A 22,028-nucleotide genomic window follows, 5' to 3' on the forward strand; every position below is an offset into this window, starting at 1 on the left:
TTGAGAACGTCGCGCATGCGCGAAGGCAGAGCGGGTAGAGCTGGGAGGCGTGCGCATGCGCGGCAGGAGAGTGGCGTAGTGAGCTGTGCGCATGCGCCGTGGGGCGGTAAGTCCGGTATCTTCTGTCTCTTTTTAGCAGCGGTTTGGTGCTGTTCTCTTCTCTCTGCGGTAGAATCTGCGGGAACAGCTTGACGCTGCCCCGAAAAAAACAGGAGGGGAGCTATTTTAAAACCCTGATCGGCTGCTCTCAGCTGTGTTCCTGCGACTGGTGAGCTCCTGTCGTCCTCCTTTAGGAGCCCAAAGATGTATTCACTAAATCAAACGAGGCTGGGCGCTGCAGGGTGAGCTCTGAGGAGCTGCAGATTGGTTTGCTCAGCCACACGACCTTCTTTTACCAGAGTGCACTGAGATCCCTAAAGCAACTGAAGCTGTTGGCACATCATGTTGGTGAGCTGAAAGGCAGAAAAAGATCCTGATTCGTGGCCTTGATCTGCAGCTTCTCAGAGGTGACCTCCATTAGCTTTGATTAAGGAGCTGTAAGTCACTGCCATACATAGTTCATTTCTGTCTGATGTTTCTGCAACATTCTGAAGGGAATCCAGACACAAGTCCAGCCATCACATCTCTGTTTCCCCTCACCCAAACATAAAACAAAATTGCTAAAGAATGGGTTCTACTGAGGACAATTCAGATGAAGATGTGTTTTTCACAGGGGGCTGATTTAATAGACGTCACTTGGTGTGGGGAGTTGGAGAGTGTTCTCTACTTGTTCCTTGTAGAGATGGTCTGGGCCCTTGTGTAGTGTCTGAATGACCCTCTTGGGAGCCACTTGAGTAGAAGTGGGAGCAAATCCTGTGCAGGTGGGGTGAGACAATAGTGCAGAAGGAAAGAGAGCTGTTAAGTCTTGTCTCTTTACTGGGGGACAAAATAAAAGGGAAAAAAAATCACCCCAGTTCTAATATTGGCTTCAGAAACACTGACGTTACTGCACATCTTAACTGAGGTTGTCACCCTCTTTAGTTCATCTGTGTTTTCCTTGTTTGGTGTAATGATTTCTTCATAGCACTTTTAATCCCAAGAACTGACAAAGCAGTTGCAAATGGATTTGAAGTGTTTTAATGCACTAAAGTGGAAAAGGAAAGGCTTCCTCCAAACCTGAAATGAAAGTGGTGTTCTTGGGGGTGCTACCAACTATCTGTTGACTTTCTGGCATTCAAGTTCTTTTGAGTCAACTTGGCTGAATCTCACTTAGCTTTGAGGCAGGAAGGGCTAAGCTGACCTCAGCCCAATTTTAGCTTCTAGATCAAGCAAGTATCAGCTGTCTTGACAGCTTTCAGATGACCCTGTAATGCCGTATAACTTTCAGAGTTGGTCTTTCTGTGGACACTGACTTTTCATCGGTTAGCAGGGAGGTCAAAGTGGTTGGTCTGTGGCTTTGTATAATCAATAGATATCAAGATATTATAATCACAATATAATTGTATAATCAATAGATATCAAGATATTATAATCACAGTATAATCAAGAGAGTTAGGCAAAATAGACAACGATCACAAAAAGAGAATAAGTGGAAGAGCTTACCCTTTGGTTGAGCTCACCACAAAACACCAAGAGAGATGATCTCCAGAAGAGATCCTTCCCCTCTGGTAGCCAGCTCTTAAATAGGTCTAGGAGAGGTGCAGCCAGGCTCCACCCCTTCCAGCAGCACAGCTGAATTGCCTTCACCTGTGCTCCTGTGGCTGACTCATGGCTCGCATCAGATGATCAATTGGAGGTTCAGGCCGTGACTCAGCAGTTCCCATTACAGGCTTCCAGCTGTCTTCTTATGGCTGCCTTAGAGGTGGCTTATGACATCTCCAAGCTAACTTCTGGCAGCTTGATGTCGTTATTAGAACTTGATCCAATATCAGTGGAATCCCTGGAATTTTAATTTTGAAAGATATCAGTTTTTCTCTGCCAATTTTGCCTCACTGACTTAACTCTGTTGCTTTTTTTCTTGGTGTCAGAGGAGTGCAAGCAGAGAAGTCCATCCTTCCTGCCAAGCTGCGTAAGCCTACATCTCCTCACCAGCAAGTGCACTAGATTTGCCAAGCCTGAATTTGTCATTGCCATCTGAGCCCTGGAAGAACTCAGCAGATCCTCAAGGTGCTCAGCATTACCATGTCTGGTGGTGGCAGGTGAAGTGAGGAACGAGACCTTCTAGCAAGTGTCTCTGTGGGGTGGAAGAAGCGCCTGTGGGCAGGTTTGTAATGGGAGGGTGAGCTTTGGCCATCCCAGGGTTGGGGAAAGTCTGGGGTGGGTGTTAACTGGGGCTCTTTTTGAAATGGGAGGCTGTCTGTTGAGAGCAGTCAGCTGGTGTAACCGTGGAAGTGTTGTTGGAAGAGAAGAAGAGTGATTTCACTCAGTGCTTCTGTTTCAGAGACTGATTAGCAGCACAGAGGAGCCCAGCAGAGCTGCCTGCAGCCTTGGACAGCACACTCATGGTCTCAAGGAGTGGGCTTCAGCATGCAGCCATCACCTCCTATGCATACAAACTCCAGTGTCTCAAGTAAGGATGCTGCTTCTCATGTGGGGTAGAGGGCCTTCATTGGACTGCAAGAGGTGTCTCAATGCACTGCTTACTGTGCCTGCAGAAGCCAGGTGAGGCAAATCTCCAGGGAGAGGGACAAGGCCAGACTGGACTTAGAGAAAGCAGAGAGACACTGCCTGCAGCTCAGCAGGGAGTTGGACAAGCAATACATCGCCCTCAAGCATAGCCAGAGCAAGCTCAAGTAGGAAGGGTTCTTTTGGTTGGACAGGGAAAATGGTTTTCCTGTGAGTGCCCACTGCCTCTCCTTCCTATGCCAGTCTCCCTTTCTGAATCTCTCACTTGTCTGGACATTGTGTGAGTGGCAGAGAAGTCCCTAAAGACCCCTTAACTTGTGTGCACTTCACTTATGCTTCCAGTATCTCTCCAAACAAGTTCTTCTCTTCTGCTTTTTGTGGGGTGAGCATGGATGCCTGGACCTCACAGTAATCTGAGAATAAGTTTCAGCTGCCCCCAGACATGTTGCTTATCTGTTCCAGGGATGTTTGGGCTGAAATGGAGGCGAAAGAGCTGCTTTTGCAGCAAGCCATCAACCATCAAGTGAAGCTGGAGGCTGATGCACAGTTCCTCCAGGGCAAAGAGGCCACCCTTCATGGGAGACTGAACCTCATGATGAAGGTAAGTGAAACTGTCCTGAATTAAATGTTTTCACTCCTTCAGAGGAATCAAAGCAGAAGTGGTGACGAGGCTGGATAACTTGTCTTGCTTTTGCTAGGAAGGGCAGGATTTTATGGAGAAGCTGTGAGTCACATCCATACTACACAATTAAAATAAGGATCTTATTTGCTGGCCAGGACATTATTGAACCCTCTTGGAGTCTGTTGAGAATGATTTGGCCCTTAGTGACACCTGAGCTGATGGCTGAGGCTAAAATTGTATGAAGGAGCATATAGTAGCAGAGACAAAGGTGTCCCTGTGCCTGAATATTATCTTGGAATAATTCAATTTGTTTGGAACCTTTAAAGGTTGTCTCGTCCAACTCCCCTGCAATGAACGGGGACATCTGCAGGGCTGGAGCTGGATCAAATTGCTCAGAGCCCAGTTCTGCCTGACCTCCAAGGATGGGATATCTACCATATCTCTGCGCAACCTGTGCCAGTGTTTCATTATCCTCACTGTAAAAAAAAAATTAGCCTTTTTTCTTTTATCCAATCTAAATCTCCCCTCTTCTACTTTGAAGCCATTTCCCCTTGTCCTGTCACAGCAGAATCTACTAAAGGGTCCCCCCCTTCTTTATTATAGCCCCCTTTTAGATACTGAAAGGCCTCTACCAAATCTCCTCAGTGGCTTCTGTTGATGTAGTTATAGCATCACTGAAAGTGACTAGGTTGATCAGGGAGGTCTCCTTCTTCTCAACAACTAGCACAGACAGGTAGTTTTGTGAAGCAGAGGTACAGACAAGCCTACAGGGCTGTCTAGCTCTTATTCTATAAAGCCTATGCCTCTGTCTGTTGTTTGGAGAGATGAGCCATTCCCCAGCCCATGTGGCATGCCACTGTCCTGCCCAAAGTGGGATTTCCTGTGAGCAGTGCTGTGATCACGTGCTGATGTGCTAGTAGTTCTGCAGCTGCCCACTGAAGGTCCATAACTGATAAACTGAGGACCCACAACACAAAGAGAATCTTCTCTGCTTCTACTGCAGGAGAACACAGAGCTGCAAAACAAAGTCATGGAGATGGGTGAGAAACTGACCGCCTCTGAGAAGCTGGTGTTGGAGCTTCAGAAAGAGCTTAACCTCGTTGTGAAGGACAAGGTAGCCTTTGTTTCTATGTTGTGGTTAAGTCTTCTGAACAATTCTTCAAAAGGTTAATCTTTTTTTTTTTTTTTTTTGAAATTTGGTTTATTACAGCTCAGTTGTTGTGTTACCCCCCCCCCCCCCCCCCCCACTTTTGAATTCTTCTGCATATTAATGACAACCTGGAAAAAAGAATTACTGTTTTAATTTAGGCCTTCCAGAGCTTGAAAGGAGGAAATTTGCAAGTATTGAAAACTATACAAATCTGAGATTTCCAAGTGAAAATTAGATGTTCAAAAAAATTTCTTCTTAACAAGTATTGAATAAAGGGTTTGTTGTTGTTAGTATCAGTAGTTGAAGCTTCCCCTCCAGTGAGGAGCATGAAGTGGATCTGGGAAAGAAACGAGTCAGCGTTCTCGGTAGCTGGTTTGGGGAAGCCAGCCTGTCTGCAGTTAGGTGTCTCTGTCTTAATAAGAAAGATGTTCTTTCCCCTCTTTCTGCACTTGACCCATCCCACTGGCATCAGTAGGAACCTTTCTTCTGAATCTAGGGCTTTGGGACTGTGACTCCAGTGATTTTGTAGAGCTTCTGTCTCTCCACTTGGAGAGATGATAATTTCCTTGATGAGAAGTGTTTCCCTGTGCTTGTGCAGCTGGACCAGGAGGAGCCCCGCAACCCAGAGCTCCTGAACCATGGCAAATACTTTGCAGAGATTGTGCTGGAATACGAGCGGCAATGCCAGGTACCAGTGGGCAGCTCTGCAGCAATGCTGTCGTGATGCATACAGCTGTCATCTGCACATCTGTTGGGTGCTGCAGTCTGGGGCAGAGGAATGGGGCAGTGGTGAACAAAGTGTGAAGGAGTGGTTTTCCTTCTTGCCTTGCTCAGCATCCTTTGGCAGGAGGCAGGGCACAGCTATGCCCCTAAGTAAAGGAACCTAATGCCTTGCTCCCACAGCTGTGGGAGCACAACTGTGTGTTGGTTCCCCTGCCAGGTTGAGGGGAATAGGGGTAGGTTGCAAATTTCACCCTTCCTGCTACCCTGTAGCCGTGGACTGCTTTGTGTGGGAATCATGTAGTTGCTTATATACAGGCAGACCACTCCAGGCTCTGCTGTAAGGTATTTTCTCTTGAATGGGAAGAGAAAGCTGTGCTCCTTTGGAATGCATACCATCAGCCAAATTCTTCTTTTGTTTTTCCCTTTCTTTTTCTGTTCCCCACTTCACAACCCCTACAAAATTACTGGGCTGTGACAGAGAGTCAAGGTAAGCCTATCCAGGTACTTGGTGCGTGCACGGTCCTGGCATTGGTGTTGTGTGTGTTGCACCTCCTTGTCAGCACTGTGCTGCTGCCCAGAGCTTTGGCTCTCTGAGATGTGAGCACAGCCTCTGTCACCTTTCTATGGTTTCTAAGCAGTGTGTCTCTTGCATGTTTTGCATGGCTGGGTGTTCTCAGTGTTGGCTCCTGATTGTGCAGTGTCCTGTACTTATTGCATTGTCTGTGTTTCCAAGTGCTATGTGTGATTGTAGAGCACCACCAGGTAGAGATGGTGACTTACCAAATCTCTTCAGAGGCTAAAATCTGTGCATTTGCAGCAAAGCCATGGACAGATTCAGCAGATAGCTCCTATTGAAGCTGTAGCTAAAGGCAAACATGCTGAAACACTATCCAATATAGCAGTGCTCCAGGTGGCACCAGAGGGCTGAAGATGCTTGGAGCTGTAATTCTTCCTAGGGCTGAGCTGTCCCAGGATTGTTGATGCAAATGCAGCTGGATGGAGATGCCTTTAGCTTCATCCTGCCATGTGAGGCACACAACTGGGTGCTGAATCCTGAATGCTGGCAGCCTATGTCCTCCTGTCTGCTCTTCTGTTTAGAATGGAGGTTAAACAAACTAGGTGTACTTTTTTCTAGACCTGCTTAGGTTGTTAGTTTGGATTTGTGGAAGTTTCACAGCTCGTATTCTTATGCAGCCCATTCATTTTCTGGATAGTGTAGCATGTAGGATGTAATTAGATGTCAGTTCAAAGTGGAGGGGAGACAGGATTCCTCACGCGCTCTTGCATCTGGTGTGGGATTCAGAATGTAAAGTGAAACAAGGGGGTTCCCAGATCCAGATGCATGGAAGTGGCTCAGTGCTCAGCGTGGTGTTCGTCTGTGAGACTCTTTGCTGTGGGGTGAGACTGGATAAACTCCTGTGCTGCCTTTGGAGCGCTCTGCTCTAAGCAGGCAGTGGGACCTGTTTCATGCAGTGCTTCCCAAGAGCTCAGGTCCTTTTCACCTCGTTTTGTTCCTTCTGCAACCTGGGAACATTCTGTCCCAGTCCTGGGAAGCTTCACAGCTGCGTCATGGCCTGTCTCTGCCTCAGGTGCTGTGGGACCAGAATGGCGTGCTGCAAAGAGAGCTGGAAGAGCTGCGTCTTCAGCTGCAGGAGAAGAGGGCTGAGAGAGGGCTGCTGGCTGGAGGTAAAATGCAGGGGTGTTTGGGGCATCTCTGTTTGTTTGGCAAGAGCAAGGTTTTGTGCTGACGGGAGTAGTGGGAGTGTAGAGTGGCTGCTCCTGGTTTTGGCACTGGGCAGCCATGCAAGGGAAGAAAGGAATGATGGATGGTGAAGGAGCAAGAGAGGTGGTTCCAACGTGTGAGCTTGTGACAGCAACATGAGGACTTGGCAGCTGGGAACGAGCTGGCAGATTTTCACTGTAGAGAATGGCAAAGAAACACAATATAATTAAGTGGGGTTGGAGGTTCAAGCTGAGCATTAGGAAAAAACTTCTTAGGATTGGCTGCCATATAGATGAGAGAATCTGGCTTTGGTGATAGTCTTTCTCTGAGCAGGAGTTGGATTAGAGAGCCAGAGGACTAGACTTCAGCACTTCACAGAGTGTGGGGCAATCCTAAGTGTCAAGCACAAGGACAGTGGATCAAAGACTGTTCTCGCAATGCATCTTTTTCCCAGTGTGTTCCTCTCCCAACCATCTGGTTCCCATTTCTGTGTGTGCAGAGACGTCAATCACGACGCAGCAGCTCCAAGAACAGCTGCAGGACCTGAAGGTGCAGCTGGAATCCAAGGTGAGTTGTTGGGGCTGATGTCCAGAATTCTCTGCACAGCTGCTTGGTGAATGGAGGTGGGACATCTGTATTCCCATGCCCATTTTAGCAGTCAGGAAGATGCAGAGCCCTCATGGGTGGGCAAAAGCTTTGTGAATGACTGTCACCTTGCAAAAATTTTGCATGAGTTTTGCTTCTTACGTGGAACTAGAGATTATTTCTACTTTGCATTGTCCCTGTAAAATCAGCACAAGGACCAGAAGGAGAAGCAGCAATGTGCCTCCTGAGAGCATGGAAATTACCAGAGCTCTGTCTCCCTGTGCTTCCAGCACACTTTTAACCTGCTTGCACTAAGATGACAGTGTGAGCCCAGCCCTCTAGACAGCAGAAGGATAGATTATCCTGAGTTGGAAGGGACCAATGGGGATCAGTTTCCACCTTCACTTCTTTTTCTGCTGAACTAGAGGTCATGCATTCTTGCTGGGTTTCCACTGCAGCACTGCAACTGTAAATCCTAAACTGCCACACAGATGACAGACAGTTCAAGGAGCACAAAGCTGCTTGCAGACCTTCTGCCTCCGTTGTGCTAATCCCACCCTGGGTTTTATGATTTTTTGCAGGGAGCTGTGAAAAGCAGCAGCTCCTCACTGCCACCTCTAGGGCAAGGGACTACTCTGCAGGGTGGAGGAAAGATGTAGGAGTGTAGAGACGATGCTTCTCCTTTCTCTATGGAGTCCCAGTGCTGCAAACAAGGAGAAAGAGTGTGCTGACAGCTGGGAAAACTGGGGTCCATTTATATTTGCTTCTTAAAGGCTGCTGTGTGCAGCTGTTTATTGTCCTGAGTTCACTAGGGAGCAGAAATGTCTTGAGAGTGTCCCCTGCTAGGAGGAACCATTAGGGTGGTTCGAGTCAGAGTTACCAAAAGAGAGAGGGGCCCTCAGGAGCACAGCACTAATGTCCAACCACTGTTTCTTTTCAACAGGTAAACTATTATGAGGAGGAAATGGAGCTAATGAGGAAAAACTTTGAAAGAGAGAAGGACAGCAAGGAAAACATCAAGGCTGAGATGAGCAAGGTGGAAGACCAGGAAGAAGACCTGAGAGAAACAGTTTCAAAGTACCAGGTTGTAACTGATGTCATGAAAGAGCAAAAAGGTGTGCAGAGCCTGGAGCTGGAGGAGAGGTTTGAGATGGAGCCAGCCAGGGTTGAACTTCAGCACACTGAGGACATAGGGCATCCAAGGCAGCAGCTCAACCAGGAAGGAGAAGAGCTGAGAACGCAGTGCAGGAACAGAGGAAGCCTCAGGTATGGTGGTGTTCTTTTTTTGGGTCTAAGTGGGTAACAGAGGGTGAATACATCCCCTGCCTGCACCAGAATGGACCAGGGAGATTTCTTATGAGTCTGGAGAGCTTCTTCAATTGGGGGGAAAAAAAATCTAGGCATTAGGGTGAGGATACAGCAGTCTGAAATGGGACATCCGAACTCCTCTTACATGACTGCTTTTATTTGAAGACTTCAGTTTTCCTTTAGTGTTGTGCAAGTGTGTCAGAGAAAGTGCCAGCAAAAACTGTACCTAACAACAAAGAGGGAAACAGGATGGTTTTTATCAGTGTTTTCATTTGATATTTCTTTTTCTTGCTCCTATAGCAAACTTGCTGCTACTTGCTAGATCATTACAGTCTGCTGTCTGAAAAGCAACAAAAGATGGCTTAAATTTCTCTGTTTGGCCAAAACAAACTCACTCACAGAAAAGTAAGGTAATCTGTGAATAGGTGATCATCCTCCTTTTCTGTGCTTGTGGTGCCAATTCTGCAACCTTCCTCGGGGTCAGATTGGCTTTGTGAAAGAGATTAAAGAGGAAAGTATAGGAACATCATGGAGGAAACTGTTCATGCCTGCCCCGTCCTGCTTCCCAGTGCGCCCTACCACTGTCCCCTGTTTCCTTTTGCCTTGCTGTCTCTTTCTGTGTCTCCACTGCCTCTTTTCAATATCTGAGACCCCTTTCACAATATGCAGGTGGACAATTTCTCTGTTGCTCTCTGTTATAGGGCACAGTGGTGTGGGAGCTTGCTGTAATATTTAGTAATTTTGCAACCTAAGGAATACTGTATCGTCTCTCCAGCAAAAATGTGTTCCAGGGCTGGTTGAGCTTTTCAAGCTGTGCCTGCCATGTGTGCTATCAAATCCAGGTCAGAGAGATGTTAGTTATCTTTTGGAAAGATGCAGAGGTTGAATATAATCAAAAGCAGTAATGGAGTGAATGTCGGTGTGAAGGCAGCTGTAGTGTAGCAGCAGCACTGCTGTGAGAGGAAGTAATTTCTCAGTGATAAAGGCTGCTGGGGAGCAGCGTGCCCAGGAAAAGCAGGGATGGGTCCAGAAGGAAAAGGATGCAGTGTCCCTGTGGAGGATAAGATGTGAAAGAAGGTAAATGGGAAGCAAGTCAAGATGTATCAAATGGTGGCTGTTAAGAGGGTGGAAAGAAAACAAGGTAAAACAACAAAAAACACCAGGATGAAATGGGTATAATGTACAAATCATGAAGCTGAGGACTCTGGTACTGAAGGGATGATGTAGCTGGAGAGTTGCCCTCTGGTTGGAAAGGAGCATGTACCCAAGACTTGGGGAAATAGAACAGCAACTCCTGTTGCAACCTCAGCATCAAAGGAATAGAGAAGAAGTGAAAGGTGTTTTGATAGGCTGGTACAGATGTCCGTTGCAGCAAATGGACTGCTCAATCCAGAAGCTGGAGCCAAAGCTGAATGCACTTGTCATGGAGAAACAAAATCTTGATAGACAAGAGGCTGTGCTTGGGAAGGAAACAGAGAAAGCAAAGATAGATTTGCCTTCACCCGGCAGAGGCAGCAGGATGTCAGGACATAATGTGATCTAGAGGGAGGTAGAGCAACATAGCAGCACAGGGGGAAACATGACAGTCAGGCTGTCAAACGGAGCTGCAGAGGGAGAGGAACAGACTGAAGCTGCAGCTGATGCAGCTCAAGGACTTTGTGCAGTAGTTGGAAAATGATCCCCAAACCTCAAGAGAGCGGTGGGTTTGAGCACTCAGGCAGTTTGCAGAACCGAGTGCTGCGACAGCAAAAGAAGACCAGATGTCTTGTGTAACACAGGACTGCTTAACACGCTGGTCCAAGACACTGACAGCAGCTCTGTTCTGGCTTGCTGTTCCCTACATCTTTTCCTAACTGGGGGAGTGTGGTCAGAGAGCTGGGATGTGCTCACGTGGCCCTGGCTGACTGTGCACTTGTCTCCTCTGCCTTGCACAGCTGTATGTGGGTGTTGGAGATTCCACAGGAAGAACAGCATGTGAATCCTGATGTAAAACTGACTCAAAGAGCGGCTGCTGTGTGGAGTATCCTGCTAAGCAGGGGGAAGCAAACACTAGGCAGTGCACTAGCACTCCTTGCTTGCTTGGGGAGTAGAGCAAGAACTTCCCTGCTCAGCTCCTCTGCCTCTCACGTTGAGTGACAAAAATTGCAGTGCTGTTTTCCATGTTGAGCTAGATAGGCTCTTCTCCCATGCTCTTCTCTGCTGAGGAACGTGGAGCCTGTAGGGATCTAGAGGTTAGCACTAACTGTTGGATAGTACTGTGCTCTTTAACACAGGGCTTACCTGCCTTTCAGCAGATGCCAGTATTTGTGGCCTCGTGGGAGGCTAAGAGTAGAGAAGGAGAGGAAAGACAATGAGGCTGAGAGGTTTCCTTGCATTTGGTCTCATAGCTGGCACCCCTAGCACTGTAAAATCACAAACAAGCTGGCTTTTCCTGACATGGCCTTATTGCACTCAGGTGTTGGGTTTACCACCTGGTTATCCTGAAATGAAGTCTATGTATGTCGTGATGGGCCAAGCCAACAAGTTTGCAAACAGATTTTAGTCAGCTGGAAGCCACATAAATTCAGCATCTTATGCTATTTCTCCTTATTCTCTTTTGTTTTCCTGCCATCAATACTTACTACTCTTTCTCCACCTTTGACAGTTCTTTGATTCTCCCTCCACATTCTGCTTGAGCTACTGGATGGATATTTCTCAGAATTCTTTCGTTCTTCTTGTCCTCACAACATGGATGGGAACAGAGAAGGAAGACTGTAAGATGCAAACAGCAAACTGGGCTTTTGTATGGTTTTTTTTTGTATGGCGTGATTTTTCACATTTCTCTTTCTCTCGCTGCAGGGGAGAGCAGGGCTGGCTTCCGGAGGAGAACAGCTTGCTGAAAAGTCAACCTGGGAGACTCCAGGAAGAGCTGAGGGAGGCTAAGGAGGAGTGCAGCAGACATGACGAGTAAGAAAGGAGCCAGCTGTGGGAAGGCTGGCAAATGGGTGGATAGCTAATATTCGTGAAAGAGACTGCTGCTCAGGTGCATTTACCTGATTTCAGCTGTCCCAAGCTGCCTTTTGTTTGCTCATTTATTTCCAAAAGCCAGCACTCTCACCGCCTTCACTTCATGCAAAAGCAGCCAATGCTGGATCAGGCTTAGCCAAAGGCTGGGTAGGCCAGAGGACTGGGTTCAGAGCTGCATTTGGAGAAGACACTGGGGGCAGAGATGTGCCGAGTGTGGAAAGCGTGAGATTCTTGTTTACACAAACATTTTTATCGGTGGCCAACTGCTGCCTTTGTAAGCTTGGGATAGATACTGGTGTCTCTTGCTGTATAATAAATGAATATTAAGATGTCATAATTACAAAATAAACAAGAGTTAAACAAAGCAGATTATGATAACAAAAAGAGAGTAGATAGAAAGCCTACCTGTATCCTGTGCTCACTTTCAAAACTCCAACAGAGTGGATCTCCAGAAGAGATCCTTCCCCACTGGTCACCCTGTAATCCACTGTCATTCTCCACGTGCCATCTGACTTTCGCACTGGCCATAGGGGGGAGTTATATGGGCTGTGTGCAGGTCTCGATATTTCATCTTGCCCACCCGGGAGCCTGTACTGTCTCACGTTAGTAATGCGGCATGGTTTCAGCAGGCAAACAGGCCCATGTTTTGCATGGCCTCTTAATATTGCCTGCACTGCCCAGACACTGATACATCTCTGTCGAAGTCTGAACTCTCCCATGGTTGTCTGGAGAGCCAGACCCCATAGAATATCGATGCCCAGGATGTATTCTTGGACTGGGACAATGGACACCTTGTACTGCTGGGGTGGGAGACGCCCAACCCCCAATTTTAATAGTGGCCATGCCACTGTGGAGGCAGCCAATTGTCCTTCTTTAGTGATCAGTACATCCTTGTTAAGTCCCTGAAAGTAATCTGCCACGTGATATGGGGAGATATTGCCGTAACGCGTAAGGGACCCCATTTTTCAATGATAACTGCTAGTTTATAACAGGGGGATCCCACACATCCTGGGATCTGCCCTGGAATCATTTTCTCTAGAGGGGTATTGTTCTCCCCCTTGACCCATTTATAGAAAGTCCAAAGAAAAGACATGATGTAAATTTGGCCTGCCTGGCTCGCCAAGTGTATAATCAATGAATATTAAGATGTTATAGTTACAAAATAAACAAGAGAGTTAGGCAGAACAGATTACAACAACAAAAAGCAGATAGAAAGCTTACCCCTATCCTGGGCTCACTTACAAAACTCCAGAGAGCAGATCTCCAGAAGAGATCCTTCCCCTCTGGTAGCCAGCTCTTAAATAGGTCTAGGAGGGGTGGAACCAGGCTCTACCCCTTCCAGCAGCACAGCTGAATTGCCTTCACCTGTGCTCCTGTGGCTGACTCATGGCTCTCCTCAGGTGATCAATCGGAGGTTCAGGCCGTGACTCAGCAGTTCCCACACACTTGCTCAACCATAAACCAGGGAGCCAGGCTTCCCCACTGTACTTCATACTCTGAATTTTTGGTCTCTAACACTGTTATAGGACTTCAGGTGTCCCCACCTCTCTGCCCTGAGCTGAAACACCCACTCTGGAATCAATTGAGGACCATGTCTGTTCTGGCCTGGTTTGTCTCCTTTTCCAGACTGAGATCAGCTGTGTAGGTCCCCAAAACAGAGGTTGTGTTTGCTGCTTTCTGTTATGAAGCTAATCATATCCCTCTACCTGACAGGAAACACGTGAGCAAGTTGAGCAGAGAGAAGGTAGAAAAACTGGCTGTGGCAGTAAAGTTGAAGAAGTCGGTAAGAAGCCATTAACAATAACTGACAGATTCTTGGATGTGGGGTTTAAGAGGACAAAAACTGCATGGTCTTATAGGGGAGGATGCAAATGTCTTATCTCAAGCAACCGAATCTAATCTTACTTGGAAGAAACTGCTTTGTTTTATAACTATCAAGGAGGGAAAAGTGACAAAAGCCTGTGAAAGTCTCTGCAGAAGAGAAAGGTGGTACTTAATACGTCTCTAAAAAGATTAGCTTTAAGCACTTGCTCTCATTCCCTGAGTTTCTACTCAATCCCAGTCTCAAACACTCATGCTCCCAAGCCTGTGAACAAGTATGTGCAAAAGGCTTGGTCAGAATACTCATGTGATTGAGGATAGCAGGCTTTCAAGTACTCACCCTTTTTCTGGGACTCTTCCTGGCTAATAACAGCAACTTTTCTGGAAATACCTTCACTGTTTGGGTCTGTAATGATGTAATGCTATAACGTGATGGAGAGTTATAATAATAACTGCAATAATAGCAGGGTGGCACAAACCTAGTCCAAATGCAGCAGCCCCAGATGCAGAAATGAAGGAAGAAAAGTTTTCTAACCTTTGGAAGGCTTCCAGCAGGCAGAGATCTCCAGCACGGTCACTTTACTTTCACTGCTGGCCCTTAAATGAGGTCTGGGAAGGGGTGGATCCTGGCTCCACCTCTTTCAGTCACTCAGGAGTATTGCATGCACCTGAGCTCCCCTGGGGGTGGTCCTGCCTTCCCACCAGGTGCTCAGTCACTGCTTCAAGCCCTGACTTAGCATTTCCACTACAGAGGCCATCATCTGCAACTGGGTGGTCCTTTCCTGACCCTTGCTGAGTCAGCTTCCATAAGCCTTAGGCCCAGGTACACTGCACACTTTTCCTCCATTTGAAGAAAGCTATGTTTGTTACCTGTTTTCCTGAGAAGCTAACAGGAATGAGGGGCCGTGAGATGTATGCTGGTAGATGCAGGCTTCCTGCTGACACGTTAACCACGGAAACTGCACCTTGCTCAGCATTGCTGCTGAGAGCGTGATGTCCCAGGAACGTCAAGGGGATGGTGCCCTTTGGTGTTGATGGAGGTTGCATTTGTAGCCCTTCTTCTATTATGATAGTCCACTCATACTGCACTGATGCCAATCAGTATTTCTGTTACATGGCTCTACTGTCAGACCTTAGGATCCCTTCTCTTCCTTCCCGTCCAGCCTCTTCCAAGGTTGTAATCTGTGTAGGCTTTCCTAAGCATGAGGCTGTTCATGGCTTCAGGGCTTGGTTCAGGTTGGAAAATGAGTTCTGGGTGTACGCAAGGTCCTGTGGTGACAGCAGTGTTCCTATGTAGGGACCCAGCAGTTTCTGCTAGTATTCCCACTCCAAACCTTTGTGCGTGTTTTTATTTTATTTACAGAGTGGAAAGAGCAATGTGGATGTCTCCCAAACAAACATCAAGGTGAGTAAGCTGAGCCATAAGATCCTGGAGCATGAAGTCGGCCACAGCGCCAGCACTGGGTCCACCCAGCTGCAGAACCAGAGGCTCATGGAAGTCAAGCAACTACAAGGAGTGGAGATGGCCATGAGGCCGGAGCACTGCCAGCAGCATGCAGCATGTTGGTCAGAGATGGAGCTGCTCCGGGAACAGCTTGAGGCATCGCAAGAGGAAGTAGGTGCTGTTTGGTCATTGACAAGGTAGCACGCAGCTGGGTGGTCCCTGTGATGTTGGTGTTTCCCCCCTTAAGGCTGTATTGAACACCTTCCCCAGACAGAAGAGACTGTCCTCTTTGAGAGCTACAAAGGAGTCACCCTTGTGCAGCTCCCTGCAGTGTCAATCTGTGGCTTTGCAGGCTGCCTGTTAAGCCTACCTGTCAAGATTCTACCAGTCTGCTGTGGCCATGATGACATGAGACCTGGGGTGGAGGCTGAGTGTGCTGCTTAGCCCCTCCTTTTATGTGCAGCACACCTTCAACCTGTCCTATTGCTGGCACAATGCTGTAACTGGCAACCTTTCTCTGTTGCAGCTCTTTGAAGCCAAAGCAAGCTTGAGTCTGGCTCAGACTCAGCATGCATTGCAGCTGCAGCAGGCCAAGGCACAGCTGAACAACGTGGTGCCAAGGAAACAGTTTGAACAGCTGCAAGCCAGCTTGAAAGAAGAACAGTGCAAGGTTCAGCAGCTCCAGGCAAACCTCCAGCAGCAGGCTGAGCAGGCGTGCAGACAGCTGGTCAGGACCCAGGTAAGCAGGAAGCTGCAGAAGTTCCCTCAAGGGTACCAGAAAGGGAGCACTACCAGCCTAGAGTGGAGCTGTGGTCAAGGGCACCAGAGGATTGGATGGAAAATTCTGTACCTGAAAAATGCAATTGATTTTCAAGTTCCACCTGCAGTTTTCATTCCTCATGAATCTTGTCACCACCCTGTGCTTGATCAGGAGTACACTCCACTTCTATTCATCTACCTCAGACCAGATACCTTGTGCCCAGAGGGCAGGAACCATTTAGGGAGACACTTTGTGTTGGCTTAGGCTGTGGAAAGAAAGCTTGAGCCCTCTACATGGACATGCACAGAGCAGGCTGGCTTTAAACATAGGGCACCAAGACAACAAGGTGTTGGGTTTTAAAAAACAGACTGGTGCTGAACTAGGGAAGGTGGTGCTGGTCTTAAGCACTCCCCACCAAGCTCTTTGCATCTTGCAACACCTCCACTGCTCCCCCATTCACGCTTCAGGGAGAGTGCTGGGACCTGGTGGGATGTATACATTACCTGGGACAGCCCAACATAACATCAGGATTTTGTTTCGTGCTGAAGAAAGAACATGAGCGCCTGTTGCAGGCAGCTGTGGAGCAGGCAGAGGGGTTGCAGTGTGACCTAAGGAGTGCTGAAGCTGCGCTTGCAGATGGGGCAGCTCGCCTCAAGGATGCACAGGTGAGTGCAGGAGGTGCTGGTGCCACTTGCCTCTGCTGGGCTGGGACTTCCGTGGAGGGACACTGAACCTTAAGCTTCCTGTCTGTACCACAGGCTCAACTGTGCAGGAACAAACTGCTGATTAAAGATCTCTGTGAAGAAAACAGAGGGTTTGCAATGGCCCTGCAGGCAGCTGAACTGAAGCAGATGAACGCTGAGAAGAAGAACCACATGCTGGAGGAGCAGGCCTTGGCCTTGAAGAAGCTCATTGAAAAAATCACACCAGCATCTCTGAGTGCATGATGGAGCATTGCTATGGCAGCCTTGCTCCTGAGCCTGGCTGAGGTTTGTCAGGTATGAAAGGAGAAATCTGGCTGAGTAATCAGCTTTGTTCTCTCTGATCTTGCCAGGATTTCCCTGGGTAGAAAGTAGAAAATAGAGATGCTAGTCCTTCAATGAAACTAGTCCAGTGGGTAGCTTAATTTTCTTATTATGAATACCATCTTTGGTGCCAGTCCCAATGGCAGCATGTGCTGTTGTCTCAGGGCAGCCATTCCCCAGGAGCTGCCTGCATCTGGAAAGCCAGGGCAGAGGGGGCTGCAGGTTCCTGCATCTGGTGTACTCTGAGTAGAAAGCTGTATTCTGTATTGTGGTATCAGTACTTCCTGCCATCTCCAGCCTCCTCTGAATTTCAGGTGTCTCCTGCAACTATTGCTGAACTTTTTTTTTTTTTTCCTCCTTCCCTACAGTTCCTCTAGGAGACTGTGAACCTGAAGTTTCCCAAAACCTGAGCCTAGGATCCAAACTAACCTGCTGGTGGGTTGTTGCCTCTGCCATAAGCAGATCAGAGCATCTGAGGGAAGAGTCCTCTTCAGATTTCAATCTCCAAAGCTTGGGGCAGGGCTGGTGTCCCCTGTGCACCACCATACTTCAGCAAGCTGTCCTTATTGCACATTCTCAGGGAGAGCAGGAAGCACAGTAAGTAAAGCACAGCATTTCACCTTCTGTGTTAAGTCTTCACTGGCAAGATTTCTAAGATGCCACAAAACCAAGCATTCACATGAGCAGATAACAGATATATTGATCAGCCCAGGGTATTACCCTCTGTACATCATTACACCCTGCCTTGCTCTCTGCCAGGCTGTGAAAGGACTTGTGATTCCCAAGGGACTGTGGTGACTGCTGCAGCAGAAAGACTAAACAAGCCTGACTGCAACAGAGTGGTGACACAGAGCCTGACAGTCAACATAGGCAAAAGGGCTTCAACATAGATCAACCTGTTGTTGGAATGAAAATAAGGGTGGATAAATTGGCTCTTAACTCCTAGCCTGGCAGTGCTGGGATGTTCTCCAGCCCTGCTTCTATAAGGGACAGGACAGGGACAACACCAGGAGAGGGCTGACTGAGAAGGCCTCAGGTCTATGGGTGATTTTTCTGTTGCGGAAGATGGCAGAGACTTCTCTTGTCTTGGGGCAGCCCTAAAGAGTAGGGCTATTGGAGAAGCTGGTAAAGATGAAAGCCCACACAGGGTGGCAAAACAAGGCAGGGAACACTCCTGAGCTACCCCTAGCTTAGGCTGGGAGCAGCAGTGAAAAAACTGCTTGGGCACTTCTCTGCTTGCATTCTTCCTTAAGCTACTGCTTTTTTTGCTTGTCAGATGGGCATCAGGCCAGGAAAGCCTGCAGTCTTACCTAGAGCTTATGCTTTTGGAAGTATTATCTCTCAGCCACTATTGAAAGTGAGCAGCTCCACATCTAGCCCCAGAAAGAAACTCTTGGAGCTGACCTGATGGTTGAAGTTCACTGAGACACCTAATGACCTCCTAAGCATCACTCTGCACAGTCAATCTGGGTTGAACAAAAGAGCCAGGTCAGAGAGCTGTAAAGAGCATAACATAGACTTTCGAAGAGCTATTAACATTGAAAGCTGAAGCAGTTTTTTATTTGGCAGCTGTGGAACTCTCCCAGCTGGTCAGTCTCTTATTTTCCAAGGAACAAAGAACTGCTCCAAGCAAAACTGCATTCACAAACCCTGCTTGTAGCTGTGGGGCTTACAAGACACCCTCCACCCACTGCAGGACTCTCAGGCTTACTGTGTTACTGCTACGCACCCTTTGGTCACGAAGTGCTGGCCAATATGGTTTGCTTACAAGCTTGGAAATGATCTTTGTGTCGAGCTGTTATGAGGAGTTGTAGGGTGCTCTAAAATACTGAGGTGGCTGAAGTCCTGCACAGACCACCAAGCAAAGGCTCCTGTCCTGCACGCTTATGACAGAATGTGCTCCAGGACTCCTTGTCTGATTAACTGCTCACATTTCCAGCGGGGCAAGAAGTGCTGCACAGAAACACAGACAGATTTTCCCTGAAATACAGGCAGACTGGATTTGTTATTACATAGCCAATTCTGCTACATCACAGATCAGGCAGGGGTGAAGTGCAGTCCTGGTGCATGCAGACAGCTTGCAGCACACACAAGGGAGCCACACATGGGGGAACTGTGACATGCTGTAAAGCTAGGATGGGCAGGGCTACATCACAAGAGTGGAAGGGAAGGAAAAGAACAGGAGAGGATTTAAACCTTGTTTTCATGTCACAGGTACCTGGCTGTTCTTCTTCAACAGGACAGTGGTGCCATCATCGATCTCAAATTCTCCATAGTCTCTCAAACACCGCACCTGTGAAGCAGAAGGGTAGCTGTGTCTGCAGCAGCACACCTCCCACAGAAAATGTCAGACATCACTGCAGGAGACGCAAGAGTTATGGAGCATGTGTCTGAAGTGTGGACATATTCCTACCCACCTCACACAGCCCTGACTTGAAAATACAAAACCAGATGGACCCCATAGTCTGAGGGCCCTACCTGATGTTCTCTTCTTGCCTCTGCCTGCAACATGAAGCACATTGGGCAGAGCAGGCACTCCAGAGACTAGGGAAAGAGTAGCACTGCACAACAGCAGCATTTCTAGAGCCTCTCACACATGTAGCAGAAAACCTCAGTCTGTTAGCAGTGAAACAGTTATAAAGAGCAGGCTAGTTGCCTGTATGTTTTCTTTCTAAGAGAACACAGCACTCAACTACTGACTCTGAAATCATTTTCCACTTGCTTTTGCTTTGTTGTATCAATGGCATAAAATGATTTATAGTCTGATCTGTGAAAATCTATTAAACAATGACAAGAAAGCACCAACACCTAGTTAACAATGCTTAAGTGACAACAAGGTTTCTAATTGATCTGAAGAGGTCTTTAGAAGAATAATTAAATTGCTACAAACTACAGGCTGCAAGAACTTTTCACTGCCATTCAGAGCATTCACCACTACTACACACATTTCCTGCAGACTAGTCATGCATTTGTCAGCATACTTTGTTCACAGGCAGCAGCCAGCACTCGTGCACTTACTTCAATGTACAGGCTTTTAGGAGGCTTTATGTCCTGTGTAAGGTCCAGTCCCTCCTCTCCTCCCACTGACCTCATGTAGGTAGCTAGGGATTTCTTGTACCGATTGAACCACTCCACCTGCAGATGCCAACAGCAGTCCCTCAGGCAGAGCCACACAGCTCATGCTGAAGGACATGTTCCTGATGGGTGACACCTGGTTTGTGCTGTCACAGCTCTCCTTTGAGTACGAGTTCTTCTAAAGGGGGAAAAAAATAAAATCTGTTCTGGGCACAGGGCGGTCTGGATTTGGGCTAGCAAACATGCTGACCAGCAGCTCTGTGCTTCAGTCCAGCATTTGACTGACAGCATTTGAAAGCAGCATGTGGAGACTAGGATGGTCAGAGCAGATGACCTTACTGGTCTTCCCAACCTTTACGCTTCTATGAACAAAGTTCTGTGGGCTGTGAGTCTGATCTGATGAAGGCGATGATCCTTGAAGTGGTCATGCATTGCTGGTACTTATCATGCATTTGGGATTGCATCCTTCGGGCATAAAGAAACAAACTGGTATTTACAGTAAGGCACATCAGGTGTCTCAAGTTTATAGTAAAGGAAAAAGATGTAGTGCTGTTCTGACTGTACTAAATCATTTGGGAGGAGTGAGGGAATACTGAGAGGGAAATAGGGTAACAGTTGAAAAGCAGGCTGACTCACTTCCTCGGCTGCCATGTGGAACTGGATGGCATTGGGCAGAATGCTTCCATACTCCCACCGGAGCGCCCGGATCCGTAGCAGCCGGTCATACCTGGGGGGGACACGAGTGGCAAACACGGCATCTTTGCTGATGCAGCGCCTGTTTGCCCTCGCAGCACTGGGCAAGAGCTCTGCTTAGGGCTCCCTCCTTCCTTTGAAGGATGCCGTTTTTGACCCGTTCATTAGTTCGAACTTCTCGAGCAGAGGAGAAAGCCGGGGGCGCTGCAGGCCGGGGCCCCAGCACGCAGCACTCACAGGTAAGCCACGATGCAGCGTTGGTTGCGGAGGAGGCAGCAGTGCCGAAACCGGATGAGGAAAATCAGATCCGTTCGGCCCGACTTCGCTTCAGACCTGGCGGACGAGGAGCCCGGTTACAGGGCGGTGTTACAGAGCTCCGCGGCCCCGCCCTCCCCATTCAGCTCCCACCGCGGCACTCACACATCCGCCTGGTTCCGCTCGTACAGCGTCCGCATCTCCTCCAGCACCTGCCGCAGCTCCTCCGCCTGCAGCACCGCAGAAGCCCGGTGAGGACGGGCCGCCCTCGGCTCGCCCCTCACCCCGCTCCCACCGCACTCACCCGGAAGGGCGGCAGCCGCCCGCCTGCAGCGCTCTGCAGCTCCCGCACAAGCCCAACCGCCCGCTCCCCCGCCATGCTGCCGTGCCGCGCGCGCGGGAAACTTGGCCTCCCCGCAGCCAATGGGAGCCGAGGGGCGGGGCCAGGAGGGAGGCCGCGGCTCCCGGGAACGGGGCTGCGGGGCGGGAAGGGGCGGGTGTTCGACGCTGGGAGTGGGATTGCGCGGGAAGGTGCGGTGAAAAGGGGCAATTAAATAAATAAATAAATGTGTGTGTGTGTGTGTGTATGTATATTATATATATATATATAAATATATATAAAACAGTCACTTTGAATTGGCTTTTGACATGCGTTTTTGAATTGAGTTTTTAAATTGCACTTTGAAATGCACTTTATCATTGGAACAAATGCAGTCAGCGTTTAAAATTGGACCAAATGCGATTAGCAATGTAATGTTTAGAATATAAAGGTGAACCTGTTTTCACTGCTCTTCTGTACGGCCTTCCCGAGGCTGGCCTCTCCCCCAGCCCACTCTGCTCCCGCTGCCTTTGGTCCCCATCCCATCCCCAGGTGCTGCCCAAACCCAAGTCAATGGGGGTGAGGAAGTAGGGGGCTCCTGCAGGTGGGCAGGACATCTGGCAGCCTGAGGCCAGGCACCCAGCCCTGTCCTGCTTGGGCATTCACTGCCAGAACTGTGTCTCTGGTTTCATGGGTCTCTACGTTGGCACCATTGGCACACACAGGCAGTGCTGGTGCTTCAGGAGCCCGTTCTGCTGAGCTGGGAAGGATCGCAGTGATCAGCATCCTTCCCCACTTCCACATCCCCAGTTCCATCGGTCCCCAGTTTGAGCCATCCTCAGTTCCATCCATCCCCAGTTCCAGCTGCAGGGAGCCACTGGGTACAGCAGCCATGAGCAGGGGTGGTCGTTTGGG

At 48.5% G+C, this 22,028-nt stretch overlaps 2 protein-coding genes across 12 annotated transcripts; one reads left to right on the forward strand and one right to left on the reverse strand.

Moving 5' to 3' along the window:
* Positions 1 to 11: 11 nt before the first annotated feature.
* NINL (ninein like) lies at positions 12 to 19,572 on the forward strand. 11 transcript variants are annotated; one of them, XM_048934760.1, is made up of 19 exons: positions 13 to 106; positions 2,007 to 2,242; positions 2,420 to 2,548; positions 2,634 to 2,771; positions 3,067 to 3,205; positions 4,230 to 4,340; positions 4,975 to 5,064; positions 5,578 to 5,586; positions 6,689 to 6,785; positions 7,322 to 7,389; positions 8,351 to 8,673; positions 11,554 to 11,661; positions 13,435 to 13,504; positions 14,906 to 15,157; positions 15,513 to 15,725; positions 16,214 to 16,411; positions 16,505 to 16,744; positions 17,140 to 17,368; positions 18,986 to 19,572. In XM_048934760.1, exons 3-17 carry the CDS (start codon positions 2,481 to 2,483, stop codon positions 16,691 to 16,693), a joined length of 2,073 nt encoding a protein of 690 aa, XP_048790717.1. In that variant the 5' UTR covers positions 13 to 106; positions 2,007 to 2,242; positions 2,420 to 2,480; the 3' UTR covers positions 16,694 to 16,744; positions 17,140 to 17,368; positions 18,986 to 19,572. The 11 variants fall into 11 exon arrangements, with proteins under 11 accessions (XP_048790714.1, XP_048790716.1, XP_048790725.1 ...); XM_048934758.1 differs by lacking the exon at positions 5,578 to 5,586 and adding an exon at positions 399 to 536 and having other exon boundaries at positions 61 to 106; positions 7,277 to 7,389; XM_048934757.1 differs by lacking the exon at positions 5,578 to 5,586 and having other exon boundaries at positions 12 to 106; positions 7,277 to 7,389.
* On the reverse strand, positions 18,304 to 21,204 carry GINS1 (GINS complex subunit 1). The gene is made up of 7 exons (XM_048934774.1): positions 21,099 to 21,204; positions 20,960 to 21,024; positions 20,777 to 20,872; positions 20,483 to 20,573; positions 19,790 to 19,906; positions 18,990 to 19,064; positions 18,304 to 18,724 (listed from the first exon to the last, which is right to left on the reverse strand). The coding sequence occupies exons 1-7, from the start codon at positions 21,171 to 21,173 to the stop codon at positions 18,656 to 18,658; spliced, it is 588 nt and encodes a 195-aa protein (XP_048790731.1). The 5' UTR covers positions 21,174 to 21,204; the 3' UTR covers positions 18,304 to 18,655.
* Positions 21,205 to 22,028: the final 824 nt, after the last annotated feature.

This window comes from Lagopus muta, chromosome 2 (genome assembly GCF_023343835.1).
Source record: "Lagopus muta isolate bLagMut1 chromosome 2, bLagMut1 primary, whole genome shotgun sequence".
NCBI classification, from domain to species: domain Eukaryota; kingdom Metazoa; phylum Chordata; class Aves; order Galliformes; family Phasianidae; genus Lagopus; species Lagopus muta.

Coding starts and splice junctions, on each gene's coding strand:
- NINL (XM_048934757.1), top strand. CDS start 2,481: ATGGTCTCAAGGAGTGGGCTTCAGCATGCAGCCATCACCTCCTATGCA. Junction 13,505..14,905: donor CAGTAAAGTTGAAGAAGTCG/GTAAGAAGCCAT, acceptor TTTTATTTACAG/AGTGGAAAGAGCAATGTGGA. Junction 15,726..16,213: donor GACAGCTGGTCAGGACCCAG/GTAAGCAGGAAG, acceptor TTCACGCTTCAG/GGAGAGTGCTGGGACCTGGT.
- GINS1 (XM_048934774.1), bottom strand. CDS start 21,173: ATGGCGGGGGAGCGGGCGGTTGGGCTTGTGCGGGAGCTGCAGAGCGCT. Junction 20,873..20,959: donor GAGCGGAACCAGGCGGATGT/GTGAGTGCCGCG, acceptor CTCGTCCGCCAG/GTCTGAAGCGAAGTCGGGCC. Junction 20,574..20,776: donor CGCTGCATCGTGGCTTACCT/GTGAGTGCTGCG, acceptor TGTCCCCCCCAG/GTATGACCGGCTGCTACGGA.